The 16761-nt window shown below is 39.4% G+C and overlaps 1 protein-coding gene across 1 annotated transcript in view; it reads right to left on the reverse strand.

Annotated features, from left to right (window-relative positions):
- Window positions 1-4897: 4897 nt before the first annotated feature.
- The window catches only part of LOC139735280 (uncharacterized), a 65359-nt gene continuing 53495 nt past the window's right edge, over window positions 4898-16761 (reverse strand). The window contains exons 5-6 of the mRNA XM_071646038.1: window positions 7967-8109; window positions 4898-4990 (exon numbers count right to left, since the gene is read on the reverse strand). Of these exons, the coding sequence (XP_071502139.1) occupies window positions 4898-4990; window positions 7967-8109 (236 nt within the window). The remainder of the gene's footprint in view (window positions 4991-7966; window positions 8110-16761) is intronic.

Here is a 16761-nt window from a genome sequence, read left to right on the forward strand (position 1 = left end):
TCTTCAGAACTGGAAGAGTGAGAAGTGGATGAAGGCACTGGAGGACAATCATTGCTTACTGACAGGATCGAGGTAAGAAAATGCTTCATCATCCCTAAATGTACTGTATGCTGTCAGGAAGAAAGCATACATCTTTGCTGCAATTGGTCCAGCTCACGATACATCAGAGACTTCGACTCTCCTGCTGTCAGTGGGAAATTCTGCTTTGAGCCATTTTGCAAAGCCTCCCATTCTCCCTCTTGAGTTTGAATGTACTCTTCTATCTGTATGTCTCCTGCGTAAGATGTGTTTTCTCCCATTTGGGACTGGGACCAAATTAACAGCAAGTTTTCACATTTTGATAATCTTTTTGAAAATGCATGAATAAATTTTCTACAAACTTGGCATGTACAGTACTCACGGCATAATCAGGATAGGCTGGAAGTAGCAAAAATGGCCCTTTAAAGTGGGTTGCCCAATTTTGCGATGAGCACACACCATATACACTCATGGCATCGATAATTAATACATAACATGTACATTTGTACCATGCTAGTGCTCTTTCATGAATGTACATTGTATTCACCAGCCCACTGTTCATACCCCTCCCCACAATCTTGCATCACCATAGACTATTGCAATGGGGTTTTTCTGTCACATATAGGTATGTTTGAACGCAAAAGACATGCAATAAAAAGTAAACACCTTATTCCAAAAAAAAAGGCCTTCTTTTGTTCTTGCATGCCTTACCAATGTATTTCTTTCTCTGTGATCATTCATAGCTTACTGGTAGGTAGGCACATCCGTATTTATAATCCATATCCACAAGCAATGATTACCTAGAATCGAAGTTGGAACATCAGGAAAACATTTGTTCAATCACCAAACCTGATATGTACTAGCAAAAGCTCAGCCCTTTTGGCTCATGAAAAGTTGCAGTCAAATTCATGTCAAAGAGAACTATTAAAACATAATTCATTTTTCTGAAATCACATGTTGGATTCATAATGCAAGTATGCAAGGCAAGGGGGCCTTAGCTGCTTTGCCTGGATGTATAGGAGAAAAATGTTCGCAAATGCACATTGTACGTCTTCTGAATTCTGTCATGTATAGTAATCACATACATTGATATCAATGCGCATGTAGCTAATGTAAGTTAGTGATTTTTACTGGATGGAGGTTGTGGAACTGACTAGTCTGAAACTTGCTTTGTACATGTACATGTAGGTGCCATATGCATACAATGTATTGATGTGTAAACAACAACTTTCACTGTAAAACACGATATATTCGCAGCATGAAAATTTCACAAATTGGAGCTGACGGCCTTTCTCGCGGCATGAAATTTTCGCGAATTGCCACTGGCATCCAATGCATATTGTGTAGGCAAAAACTTTTGCGTGCATTTTAATTTCGCGAATTTTGGCGCTCGCGAAATTTGAGAAATAAAAATGCATGCGAACATTCCTCGTTTTACAGTATACAGAATCATTGTAAAGTTGTATTGGTTTTTGATAGCTTTTTGTGTATGAAAAAAGTAAAGATCGCTTTAAAAAAATGTCCCATTTATTGGAGATCTGTGCCCGATTATCCAGAGAAACTAGCATGCTCAGGAAATGTTTCTGGGAGGCATTCATCATTTAACTTGTGTTCCTGATTATCAGGTGACCGATTATGTGGTCAATACTGTATTGTTGCCAGTGTGATGCAATACAAATGGACACCATGCCTCCCTAGAGGCCCAGAGAACCCCTCCCCTCCACCAAGGGTGGTATTCTGAAATCCTTCCTAGGAGAAATTTCTTCCTAAAGCCCCTTTTACACTTTCACAGATTGCATCACAGATGACCACGGATCGTTGGTCCGGGATCATCCGTACTGTTTCCGGCATGACCATGTTGACTCCGTGAAGTCATCTGGCATTACCCTTGATCATCCAGCATGTCCGCTGAAAAAATTGAGCTTTCTTAATTTTTCATCCCGGACATCACAGATGAAAATTGATACATACTCTTACTTGCTGGCACCGTCTACTCCGTGTTGCATCCGTATTCATTCCTTGTAGGCACCGGCTTATCCGTGTTGTCTCCGTGAAGACATCGGGACGTCCGTATTAGCATCGGCTCCATCCGGGATAAGAAATTCGTGTATTTTGCCAATACAAGTTCAGAAAGTCAATGAAATTTGCTCACATCTTCCCCCATCAATACAGCCAATCGACTCCTCTTACTGTTAATAGGTCTATATCTCACGAGAAGCTTCCGTGACCCACACACATCTTCCTGCTGTTTTTTTTTTTGTCTTTTGATTTGTCTTATATAGTTTGTTTTGCTTTGTTTATGTTATGGTGTTCCCGCAAAACAGATGTAGGCTGCTGTAGATTTTCTGGTGTGCTTGTTATTGGCTCTAGAAGTATGTTTCCTGAGAATGATAAAGTATCAAAAGCAAAAGTAAATGTCATTTGTCAACATTTTAGGGATATCTGTGCAAAGACCGCAAAGGGACCCAGTTGCATCCGTGCTCTTCCTTGATATCCGTGTTAGCTCCGTACCGTTTCCACTGTGGTCCGCGTTCATTCCTTGTCTGTCTGTGTAGGCACCGTATTTGTCCTTGTAGCTTCCATGTACTTGTCCGTGTAGACACCCAGTTAGGATCGTATTCACACCGGTATTGAGAGGAAATTGATATTTTGCATGCCGGAACACCACGGATGACGATCCGTGGTCATCCGTGAAGCACTCCGTGAAAGTGTAAAAGGGGCTTAAGTCAGGATTTTTTCCTACATGGTATTCTGAAAATCTTCCTATGTTTCTTGTTATTAAAGTCTGTTCCTAAGGTTTTTTCCTAAACTTAGGAAGAAACTTAGGAAGAGGGCAGGAGTATGCTAATTTCTGACTTATGAAGTAGTTGGTATTCTAGAATGCACTTACACTTGTAGGAAAGAATTTTAGGGAAATATTTAGGCAAGCCCTACCCCTGTCCTAAGTACGTTGTTAAAAATAGCAAGCTGCAAACATCGTGATAGGCGCGCTTGTCATTCACTGCGCGCAACATGTACTTTGATGTGCAAAATGGGTGTGAGAAAGGGGACATGCCGCGAACACATGTATTTGACCCCACATCATAGTAATATACGATTGTCATTGGTTGTTCCTTATCACATTTCGCATTGGCTTAAGAGAGGGCGTGGGCGGGGATAAGGATGGCCTAATTTGCATTAGAAGTTCCTACGAAGAAATTTCAGAATACCAATTCTGTCTTTCCTAGGCAATTTCTAAGTTTCTGACTTACGAAGAAACTGAGGAAGAAACCTAGGAAGATTTTCAGAATACCACTCCAAGTTTGCAGTGTTATTAATAGGTAATAGTCTGCAAGAATGTATGGAAGGCGAACTTGAGATACATGTACTCAGGTGAGCACTAGTTCCCTTGGTCTTTTTTGCAAGTACACGTAGATTGTAATTTCTCTTCCTGACTTCTTAGTTGTCCTGGGAGTTGTAGAATGATTTATCACTGTCAATGGTATACCCATTTACGCTGCTTGTTCATACATACAGTATGTTATTACACAACTGATGTCACTAAGACACAATCCTGTATCATACACATACTTGTACAGTGTTGTGTTTGTGTCTTCACATGTGTGTGTGTGTTTCTGCATGCATTTCCAAGGAAGTTCTTTGTTAGTTGTTTATGTATGCTGGATAACTTCTAAATTTGATCTTGAGCTCTGCTGCTGAGGAGAGGAAAATGTGTCAGCGTATTAAATATGAGGACACAAAAAACTTCATGAAGAGTAGTTGGCCAACATGACTGAAAGCGCATCACACTGATACACCATTAAGGAAGCTAGTCTGGAAATTTTTCTGGCTTCTTGTGGCATTCCTTCGAATCTCGTCATTCGTCTAGCTTTAATGTTTTTGTTTTTGTTTTGTTTTGTTTTGTTTTGTTTTGTTTTGTTTTTTAATGAGCAGCATAGCCACAGTCGTTTATCACAGATTCAGAAAGGATGACAGTGGAAAGAAAGCTCCCACGAAATCTTGGAAGCAAAAGAAAACTTTCACAGATGCTACATTGTACATTGGAAACTGGGCTGAGTAGATGCATGTATTGATGTGTAGGCAGGACAGAGGGATGGATATCAGATTATTCATTTCATACATGGATGAAGAATGAGAGTTGAATGTATAATGTGCATATTGGAGAAAGCTGCCATGCATGCACCATTAAAGCAGGTAGAAACTTGCAGGGATGCTGTGTTATAAAATCTGGACAGTATCTTTGGCAAAGACCGAGAGAAGTGCGTAGAAGAAAAAAAAAATAGAGGATTACATATTTGAAGTTTTCAGACAAGCTAAGACAGCCAGTACTTCATGTACTCCCTGTTCTTTTCTTTTTCTTTTCTTTTTTTTTTAATGAATGCAAGACATGCAGGGCAATCCTTTTTTTTTTTTGGCAAAAACAGAAATAAACAAACCAACCACAAAAAAAAAGTAAAAGAAAAAGAGTGAGAAATCTTATTTCCTTTTTTGTCACTATCTTTTTCCCCCATTATTTGTTGACAGTACAGTAGTACAGTACTGGTCCCCACTGTATCAATACGGAGTCAGGTTCTCCATAGCTTGTGGGTAGTGGTGTGGTACGTAGTACAGAGAATTTGGGCTTGCAAGACAAAGACTGTAGCCTGGTCGTCATGTTGTTGATGGCTTACTTATGAATCAATACAGTGACGGTAAAATTTCAGACACTTTTCAAACCATTTAGTCAGTATAACATCGTTCAAAGTTAAGAGAAAGGTATGAAATAGTTTCATTGACTGGAATTTAGTCCAAATGTCGAAGAAAAGATCACGGTCGACTTCGTAGCTACGCAGCGACACAGCTCGCTCCACCCATCGAGCGAGCACCACGACTGCCAGCCCTACGGCCCGCGGGGCCCGCGGGCCGGTATCCCGTTCTGCTGGTATCGGTAGTAGCGTGAGCCACTCTCAGCAGCGTGCCGCGGTGTGGACACCTATCGAACGAAGACGATTCGACATAGATATATTTGTTTCATTTTTCTTACTGAAATTATTCCTTTGCCCATAAAATGTCACCAAGGATAGAAAACACATGCACCTATATGAAATACTATATTTTATTGTTGGTTATGAGCATCTTATGGAAATTTCTCAACAAATTTCACCTTACCAAACAGGATGTCGTCACAAGTTGGGCTGGTATCGGTGGGAGGGGGTCTGGTGGCCAGGGAGCGAGCGAGCGCCACGCTCAGCCTAGCCTCTCAGCTAGCAGCTAGCTAGCAGCGCGCGTCCCACGATATGGAAACCGAACAAGTACGAACGAAGACGAATCGACATACTGTAGACATTTGTTTCATTTTTCATACTGAAATGATTCCTCTGCTCATGAAAATGTCACTAAGGATAGAAAACACGTATAACTATGTAAAATACTATATTTTCTTGCTGGTTATAAGCATTTAATGGAAATTTCTCAACAAATGTCACCTTACCATACAGGCTGTCGTCACAAGAAAAAGCTCCGTCACCGAGATTCTCAGAGCAGGGAAGATACCGTGAAATATTGCTTCGCAGCATCAGAAAATAAATAGGAATTGCCTTAAAAATGCGATAAAACATTTTTTCATACATCATTCCACTAACCTATGCCATTTTAATGACTAAAATGTGTTTCATTCTGCAAAAATCTGGCACAAATAAAGTTGGGTCGAGTTGTCCAATCGCAAACCTGACCCTGGACAACTCGACCCGGTCGAGCTGTCCAGGGGTAGGGACGACTTGTCCAGGGACGACTTATCCCGCGGTCGAGTTGTCCAGGAACCATATATAATATAGTATATATATCTATATATATATATATATTTGAAGGGTTTGTTTGCAAAAACCGATAAGTCCATTTTTGAAGATTTTGAAGTACGGTCTCTGTCATAAAGTACAAAATAATACCTTTTAAATGATATATTGGTTAATTCATAAAAAGGTATATTTTTAAAGTTATGGTCAAAATAATTTTTTTTTTAATTATATTAATTAATTATTGTAATTTATACATAAAATCAGTTTTGGGCTCTAAATCACTTATTAATGCTCTAATTAAGCTAATTTCTTTTAAAACATGTTTCTAGTATCATTCTCCTGAGACATAGGATAAAAAAATCTGTATCGAAATTAATTTCTTATGTATTTGATTGTTTTTGAATTTCTTATGTATTTCTTTGTTTTTCGACCTTTTGTTTTTGTTTGTTTTTTGGCCAAAATTTGTCGCAGACATTTTTCGAAGCTTTATTAGGCTAAAACAAATTAATTTCGTCCATTCTAAGTCAAGATATGAATTTTTATGTGAATTAATTGAAAAAACACAATTTGCATTGGATTTGTACACAAAATCACGTTTTGGAGCAATTTTGGGGTTGACAAATTTTTTTCGAACGGGCGTCGCGTCAAAACGGTATGCGCGGGGACAACAATTTTGGTCTCAAAAGTTGCCCGATACTTGAAAGAAAAAAGTCATGAAACATCGCGGCGGGAGCTTATTGCGCTGCAAAGATATTGCGCGAAACGTCAAGGGGGGGGGGGGAGCGGCGGATTCCGTCCCGCCCCCCCCCCCCCCCCCCCCCCCCAGCCTGATTAGGGTTAAAATTGGAAATAAGCGTATTCAGTGGTTGATGGAAATTATACACTGTATATTACAGTTCTGGTAGAAACAACATGTCTATGCATCTTTATGCGTATTTGAAACCCAAAGAACTCACTGGTCTTATTACTACATTGAGCATTCATCTGCAGGTGTGAGTTGATCTAATTCAAAACTAGACGATTGAGCTTGGATTTAATACCAATGATACACTCTTTTTCGGGATTTCAGAGATCAAGGCGAAATTTCAAAAGTACACCCTTCATTGCAAATATTACATGTCTTTGGAACTGTTTCCTCGTGGTTCTGAGCGGTCATTCCAAACTTAGCACAATAAGATCACACAACATGTACATACCACATTCACATTGCATTTTATTAGTTTGTTAATCAACTGTAAGACAAGAAGTCTCCAATGGTCATTGTCTTCCGGGCTCTTCCAATGACACTATTTCTGACGAAGTCTTTGATGTCTGTCCATGTTCTATGTTTTAGTACCTCTTCCTTGTTTATGCAATCCTGACATTCCCGTTTTCCGGGAATGACCCCAACAGCGAGATTTACTGAAAGATGCCTAGCTATTGCCGCTCGTTCGGCTGGAGTCCACTTCCTTTTCTGATGATGAGGGATTCTCCTTTTACGACTCTTCGCTGTGCATTATAAAAATAAAATAACCAAAAGGTTATTTTTAGTATATCTTGTATTCCCATTTGTCATTTTCCCGTAATGTTAATTTACTTGTAACAAATGCATGTAAACAAGTCCTAATAGATGTAGGAGCTACCTCAAATAGTTCCATTAAATATCTCAAATATCATCTTTATGGATAATTACGGCAGGGTAACTTTAAACAACTAAAGACATCGAACACCAAAACTCTCCATGGCTGTTCAAGCGATACATTGCGAATTTTGCTTACACCTTACAAAAAGGCACTTCTGGATCAGCTTCTAATTAATCTGAAAAGAACTGGTACAATTTTTTAGCACAACAGTGAAAATTTGGTCAAAACCCGATAAAGACATGAGGCAAGTTACAAAATCATTAAGTTTTGCCAAAATTTTGCCATAGGTTCTCGAATAGTTGAAACTGTATACAGTATTTTTGCAAACGAATGAGCTAATAATGTATTAGTTGTAATGTATAGGTTGTTATTAGGATGAGCATCATTTTTTAGAGTATAGTAGGCATACAGATTCGAATATAGTATAGTTGTGCATACACGTACGAATCATATTTTACTAATCAAAATATAACTCCCTGGCGGACCGAAAAATGTTATATTCCATTCCGTACCAGTCAATATCTGTATAATAATACACAATGTACCTTGTACTTGAGGCTCTCCATCACCCGCTTCTATGCCAACATGTTCTGCATGTGAGTCACTGGGTTCATTATTCACATTTTCAACCCATAGACAAAGTTCAGTGGTGTCGTCTGGCTCCGGTACTTGGTCATCGATTTCTGAAGCGCACTCTGTCAAAAATGATGGAACAAAAGCCTGGAATATTATCAAGTGATTTGACACAAAGCCATTACGTGAAGTATCATCGAACACAATGGGATATGCTACAGTGAGTCCCGACAAGCGAAATAGCAAATTAATTTTCAAGTATTTTGCAAACAATGCTTAAAGAATCAATCTAAACAGATTATCCACGGTTGTCTGGAAAGATTATGATTGGATCATGGAACTTAGTTAATGTCTTTAGTTTAAAAGTTTAGTTCCTGTTTGTTTCTGCAAAAGAAAAACAATAATGAAGAATTCAGCTGCTAATGAGACCTATAAACAGAATGACTTAAAGAAGTACTTTAATTAACTTTCGGGTGCAAAAAAAAAAAAATCTGAAGAAGTAATAAATCTGAATGACTTCCTTTAGAAGGATTTAATATTCTTGATATTTCACAAACCTTCATCATCCTGTAGCTCTATTTCTTCTAATGACTTTCCACGAATTGCATCTGGTGGCATCCCCAAGCTTCCATCCATTGCCAAGAGCAGCTTAGACAGTTTAGCAACTTGGATAGTTGGGTCTGGCAGCCGACAAGACTCCCTGAGAACGCGAACATCGTGGCCGAGGTAGTTTGCTAAAATGTCCAGTTCATCGCCACTTAAGCTCATTATCTGCGACATTGTTGCTACGTGCTTTCTGAGTCTTCTTGACCGCAGTTGGCGTGGTTGCTCAGCTCCGCCTTGCTCTGACAGCTCTCGCAGTGCATCGCGGCCACTGATGTGTGACCTGCAACCAGGTACGGCAAATACGTACGGATTTCCTGTGCAATCCATCACTTCTCGGCACTTCACCAGAGCATCAATTGACAACTTCATCTTGTCGGTCATCATGAAAGGTATAGACCTTGCTCCCCCCACGCCAGTTACATCAATTCGCCACACACTTCTCATTAAGTTTTGTTCCCAGGACTGAAGAGACAGCAAGTCTTCGAATATGAGTGGCGACCCCTTTTCGGCCCTGGCATAATCCTGCAGTTTGATTTTCGCAACTTCCCCTCGTCTACGCCGGTTGAAAAGAATCAAGAGGGTGAGGACGACTTTACCTAGTTCTTTCCAAACTTCCTCTCGTTCAGATCCATTGCATGAATCGAGTTGAGCTCTTAGTTCATCACTCCTGCAATTCACGTATCTGGCCATCTCGATAACGTCGCTAGTGAGAGGAATCAGTTTTGGCTTGCACCTGTCTGGATTGTTGAAGGATCGTAGGGCTTGCGAGGAAATTTCTGGCCATTTGTTTTCGTACAGAGTAACGAAGGATCTTGCTCTTTCTTCCATCTGCTTGTCACCCTCCATGAGACCAGAGTTGACAGTCAGCAATGCCGCTTTCTTCAGTGAGTAACCGAGCTTCAACGCTAAACTCGACTTGTCGTACAAGTTCCTGTCAGGATGAAATCCAGAAAGACGTTGGACTGCTCTAACAACGCTCATGAACTCCACAGGGTCTATCATCGAAGACAGCGTCGCAGAGTGTTTACCAGTTGTCTCTCGATATGTTAGAAGCAGTCTAGCCATCAATCTCAGTTCGTTTCTAATTCGGTAGTGTTTTTCTTTATTATGCCCAAGTTTCAAGGTCCATACCCTGCCAAGTTCATTAAGCAGGTTATCATTTCTGATGCACAACGAGATCCCATCACATGGTAGACCATGTATCACCTCGTCATACGTTCTCTCTATATGCGGCGTTGGTTTAAGCATTTGGCCGTCCGCTACTGTTGGGTTGCTTTTTCCCATTTTACAGGCATGTTTCCACATTTCTGACTTAGAATACCAACCAAGGCAAGAGACACATGGCTGGAACAATTCGTGATCGACATCATGATCCCGGCGATAAACGGGGACAATCACACCTTTGCCTTCCTTAAGCACCCTGCAATTATGGAGGTGGTTCCCAGTGTTTCTAATCTTGGCAAGCAGTTGTCGTTGTTCATTCTGATCTGTTGTGGATAAGTATTTTGCAATCAGTGGTTCATCTTTATGTAGCAACAGATGGGGTCCGATATGTTTCTTTGCTTCATTGCAAACCATACAATACGCTACCTTGTCATTCTTCCTTCCTCCTTTATTGTCAGTTTTCATGACTGTTATTTTCCCGTGATTTCCTCGTTCTGCTTGCGACATCTCTTCGTCTGTGCTTTTGTCGCATGACGCCTGGACATTAGTATTACTTACATTTTCCAGTGTTTGCTCTTCAGTCGTTTTTTGTTTTCTCAACCCTTCATCCATTTCCTCAGCTGCATTTTGAGAAAAAGGGGATGACTCGCTTACACTGTTTGCAGAATTTTGTTTCTCTTTGCTCTTTACCACCTCGTCATACGTTCTATCTTCATACGTCGTTGGTTTCAGCCTTCCGCCGTCTACTCCTTCGGCATTCCTTTCTCCTATTTGACACGCATGTTTCCACAAATCTTTAGAATACCAACCCAGGCAAGAATTGCACGGCTGGAACAATTTGTGATCGGCATCACGATTCGGGCAATAAACGGGGACAATCACACCTTTGCCTTCCTTAAGCACCCTGCAATTATGTAGGTGGTTCCCAGTGTTTCTAATCTGGATAAGCAGCTGTAGTCGTTCACTCTGATCTGTTGTAGCTAAGTATTTTGCAATCAGTGGTTCATCTTTATGTAGCAACAGATGGGGTCCCGATACGTTTCTTTGCTTCATTGCAAACCATACAATACGCTACCCTGTCACACTTCCTTCCTCCTTTATTGTCAGTTTTCATGACTGTTATTTTCCCGTGATTTCCTCGTTCTGCTTGCGACATCTCTTCGTTTGTGCTTTTGTCGCATGACGCCCTGGACATTAGTATTACTTACACTTTCTAGTGTTTGCTCTTCAGTCGTTTTCTCTGTTTTCTCAACCCTTCATCCATTTCCTCAGCTGCATTTTGAGAAACAGGGGATGACTCGCTTACACTGTTTGCAGAATTTTGTTTCTCTTTGCCTTTTACCACCCTCCTCATTACATTCTATCTTCATATGTCGTTGGTTTCAGCCTTCCGCCGTCCACTCCTTCGGCGTTCCTTTCTCCTATTTTACATGCATGTTTCCACAAATCAGATTTAGAATACCAACCCAGGCAATAATTGCACGGCTGGAACAATTTGTGATCGACATCACGATCCGGGCGATAAACGGGGACAATCACACCTTTGCCTTCCTTAAGCACCCTGCAAATTATGTAGGTGGTCTTCCCCAGTGTTTCTAATCTGGCCAAAGCAACTGTAGTCGTTCACTTCTTATCTGTCGTAGCTAAGTATTTTGCAATTAGTGGTTCATATTTATGTTGCGGGAGATGCGGCTGTGAGATTTTTCTTTGCTTCATTGCAAACCACACAATACGCTACCTTGTCAAACTTTCTTCCACCTTTATTGTCAGTTCTCATGACTGTTATTTTCCCAATGATTTCCTCGTTCTGCTTGCGACATCTTTTCGTCTGGTGCTTTTGTTGCATGATGCCTTGCTTACTCTCTTCAGGTACATATCTCTTTGGCCTTCTATCGATGTGATCACCTCGTTATAGGTTTTCTCTTCACATGGCATTGGATTCCGCATTCGACCGTCCGCTCCTTCGGCGGCTCCTTTCTATTTTACACGCATGTTTCCACGAGTCTGATTTTTTAGCATACCAACCCAGGCAAGAGTTGCATGGGCTGGAACCATCTGTGATCGACATCATGATTCGGGCGATTAACGGGGACAAATTACACCTTTTGCCTTCCTTAAGCACCCTGCAATTATGTAGGTGGTTCCCAAGTGTTTCTAATCAGGCAAAGCAGGCTGCAGTCTTTCACTCTGATCTGTTGTAGCTAAGTATTTTGCAATCAGTGGTTCATCTTTATGTTGCAGAGCAGATGGGGTCTGAGTTCTTTCTTTGCTTCATTGCAAAACCATACAATACGCTACCTTGTCATACTTTCTTCCATCTTTATTGTCAGTTCTCATGACTGTTATTTTCCTGTGATTTCCTTGTGCTTCTTGTGATGTTTCGTCGTCAGTGCTTTTGTCGCATGATACCTGGACATGAACGTTTCTTCCACTTTCCTGTGGTTTCTCTTCGGTCGTTTTCTTTTCACTCACTTGTTCTTCTGTTTTCTCAGCTGTATTTCCGGAAAAATGTGACGACTTGTTTACTCTGCTCAGGTACATGTCGCTTTCGCTTCGGTAGCGTCATTTTGCATGCTTCTTTCCTGTTCTGTTCTGCATCTATAGGATTATTTCCTTTCTTTTGCTGATTGTTTACTTCACTTGGTCCATTGTTTCCATCTACGTCTTCGGCGTTCATTTCAGTAACAGTTTTGTGCCTCCAGCACGTGTTCTTGATCACTTCATTCTGACCATCTACAGCAATTTTGGACTGCATCAAGTTCATGATCAGATTCATACCAGGAGTAATCTGAAGTATCTTCGCTGTGGTTGGGTTCATCTTCATCGGACTCGTCACTGTAGGAACTTCTATCAGCGATGGGCGGTAACACTGTAAGAGAAACGAAAGGATGTCTTGCATACGATGTATGAGCGGACATATTGGGATATTTTTATGACCATCATTCGATCAAGATGGTGGGTCCAAAAAGCATATAATGCAAAAGGTCCAAATAGTAGCATTTAGATGCCTAATGTGAGTTCAGAAAATAAACAGCTCCAGAAATAGAAAGTTTGGACGGCAGAGTTTATGACCGTTAAGTTTCAAATTAATTTACTATATCATAGTGATAATTTGGTAATTTGGTCATTTGATGAAAGTATGTCCTGCAGGAAGGCTTGTTGCATGCAAACAACATATCTTTATTTCATGTACATTAGTGCTGGCAATGCTTTTACTGCAGCAGGACAAATCAAAACACTATATGCCTTGGCTGGGCTGGATAAGTACATGTAATCAAGGGTCTTCATGGCTATATTTAATATTGACACTGCAGGGAACAAATAACCAAGGGCAGAGGGGCAGAATTACACTTTAAGACTAACCAAGCCTGTAGACTGTTTTTATAGATATTTTTGAAATTCATTCTTATTCTACAAGCCAGGTGACTTCCCAATATCTCAAAAAATAACAAATTTTTAATGTTCTTGGTTGGTATGATGTTTTGATGGAGATTGGTGATTGGCGAGATGGCAGATTGGACTCCTATCTTGAAAATTTTCAACAATACTAGCAGTTTTGCTAGGATAACTTAAGACCTAAATTGTATTAGAATCCATGTAAAGTCATTGATATAGCTACAGAATATTACAAAAACGATGTAAGGCAGGTGCAATTATACGTGGGGAGAGGGGAGGAGGTATTTGAGAGCTGAGATGCCCCCCCCCCGACAATTTTAATTGCATGTATAATATAATGTCCCTGTATATAAATTATTGTTTTCCTTAGTATTTAATTCTGAGCTTCAAAACATGATGTATTTATATACTAGGTGTTTCAAAAAACATTTCCCACTTTTGATCATTAATAGCTCAAAAACTATTTATCCGATTAAAACTGTCATTGATATAAAATAATAGCTTGAATAGTGTACAATTTGGTTGAAGGTAATTTGAATGTGAAAGCATAAATTATTTTCATTAAATCTAAGATTGATTTTGAAGTAAGGTTTCAGATTTAGGTCAATTTTTAACCCTCTGTACAAAAATTGAACCTTGTACAGGAACCAATGATGTGTATGTGAGAGTGTGCTGACAATGGCCCTTGACAATGGACATGCCTGAACCACCTGTTGACTAGGCGTCAGTCTCGCGCTCCCTGGCACATGAATGTTTAATCAATAATTCATGTGGATTGCCCTGGGCACTGCTAGTCTGGATTCATGCACGGTAAAAGGTAAACTGCATGCACATGGAAAAAGGAAGCACACGTTTACACGTGCTTGCAAACACCACATTCCATTCCAGCTGGCAATCATTTTCAATTTTTTCTTCACATATCACTAAATTTGGGATATAAATAAGCATAAATGATCTAAAGTTCCTCATTTTGATACAACTGTCTACTAATTAAATAGTCTTACAAAGTTTTCGCTTTTTGATAAAAAGAAATCATTTTTGGTTAAGACTTCAGCAGCATTTATCATGGGGGCGATATGTTTCACAGTAGATTTATTTAAGGGTCCATTTACACAAGTGTATACTCTAATTGATTTTCTTTGCTTCCTGTCACCATGTTTACGATAGAACAGAAGGTATTCATTGTAATTTCGTTTTTCAGAAGTAGGGAGAGCACTGTCGAGATCTAATGACAGTATCGGCAGGCGTTTGACTTTACACAGATACTGCCAGAGGCTGAATAAAGACTAGTTGTGATAGTGGAATTTCTCATGAATAAATAATGAAGCATTCAAAACCTAACCATTGTTTAGGACCATTGTCAGGGTGTTAACCACACACTCCCATACACACCCATTGACCCCTGTGCAAAGTGAAATTTTGTACAGAGGGTTGAAAATAGAGCAAAATCTGGAACCTAACTGTGAAATTAATCATGGATTTCATGAAACTGATTTTTGTTTTCATATTCAAACTACCTTCAACCAAATTGTACACTATTCAGCTATTACTCATACCAATAACAGTGTTATCTGATATATAGTTTATGAATTATTAAGAATCAAAAGTGGGAAATGTTTTTTGAAACACCTAGTACTACGTATAGAAAAAATACTTGTGGGAATATACCTTCTCCAACCCCCCCCCCCCCGCTTCTCTCTTTTCTTTTCTCAGCTAGCTCAGTCTCTTGAAGCCCTTTTGAAATTCTGGCTATAGTTCCTAATAACAGCAGAATTTACCTTTAACCCTAAAAAGACTGGGGTATTTTGGTAGCTGGAAAGACTGGGGGGGGGGGAGGGGCCTAAAGGGCCCCCCTTGAGATCTCGACCGTGAATCGCGCGATCACCGCGAAAATTTGCACAATGGTAGTGTGCGATGTAATCTACAAGATCACATAATTAGATTTTTCAAAATAGTCTTCTTTTATTTGATATCAATCAATTATGCTAATATATGCAAAAATCAGACTTTTTGCTATAAATCAGTAAATAAAGTTCCAAAAGTGCAAATTTTTGGTCAAAATACTCTTTATGGCATTCTTAGCAAATGCACTTGAAAAAAATTCAGTATCAAAATTAATTTCTTATGTATTTTATTATTTTATGAATTTCTAATGTATTTCCTTGTTTTTTGACCTTTTGTTTTTGTTTTTGTTTTTTAACAAAATTCTATGTCAGACGTTTTTGAAGAACAATACTGCTAAAACAAATTGATTTCAGCCATTGAGAGTAAAAATAAGCATATTTATATGAAACATGTGAAAAATATCAATTTGCATTCACTTTGTACACAAAATCACATTTTGGAGCCATTTTCAGTCCTATGTGCACGTACAAAAAGTTACATTACATCAGGACCATACCCCGGGCGTCACAAATTTGGTGCCAAAATGTGCAGGAAACTCAAAAGAAAAAAGTCATAGAGCGTCGCGGTGAAAGCAATAGGCGATGCCGAGAGTAATCGCACAAAATGTCGAGGGGGGGGGGCCTTTTACTGCCCCCCCCCCCCCCAGTCTTTTTAGGGTTAAAGGGATCGTACAGTTTTGGTTGAGACCTAATTTCAGGTTTCCAACATTTTTTGGCGAGATAATGAGAAACCTCTTATGAAATATGAAAGAGCATGTACATAATTCCATGAGGAATTCAATGTTTATTTCTTGAAAATTGGTTTTGAAATGGCTATCCAAAAAAGAGCAATTCTAATAAAGGTTGGGACCCACACGTTATTACGGTCGCTTTGTTTTACTTTGTTTTTAGATGTTTCAGTCGTTCCAAACCCGATTTTCATCAAATAAACTTTGAGCTCCTCTTAAAATGGTATGCTCTGTACTATATCATAAGTGTTTTCTTGGTATCTCACAAAAAATTAAAAGCCCAATTCTCATATCCACCAATACTGTACCATCCCTTTAAAACATCTAGTCAGGATGAAGTAAAAACATATTTCACTATGCATATTTTGAAAAAAAAAAAAGTTCCTTATTTGATGAGAGTGGGATTATACCACCTTGCACATATCCTCCATACCATGCATGAAATCCTTCCTGAAATGTAAAATGATTTCACGAAATTCTGCCGTAAGAACACATATTCAGCATGCTTAGGGACATTCATTAAGGAGTATTTTCAATAAGTTCCTTAACCCTGCTCCCACTCCCAGCTTGGTTGCTTTGCTCAATTTAATATCCACCACTTATGCCCTAAAATCCTGACTACAAGGCTTAATAATTGTGCTAAATTCTACTGTAATTTTTAACCTTGCTCAGAAAAATTTGCTAGACACATTTTCAAACAGTCGCTAACGATTAACGATTCTTTTGCCCATATTCCCCCAAAGTATATTGCAGGCCTTCAAGTAAACTAAAAGACCTACAAATTCTTTTGGAGAAATTGACATATGTTCTTGATGTTTTTTCTGCAAGTACATTGTAAATATTCTCCACACAATTACTGTTTCCTTCCCTATCTCCCTCTAGGTCCTTACACTCTGAGATGATTGTCCTTTGAATATAATTTTAGTTCTCTGATATTGAAAAAGTATTTTGCATTCACAATCAATCACTCACTATC

Source organism: Diadema antillarum, unplaced genomic scaffold, assembly GCF_040938485.1.
Source record: "Diadema antillarum isolate AM-2024a unplaced genomic scaffold, OU_Dant_1.0 scf00000027, whole genome shotgun sequence".
Lineage (NCBI taxonomy): Eukaryota > Metazoa > Echinodermata > Echinoidea > Diadematoida > Diadematidae > Diadema > Diadema antillarum.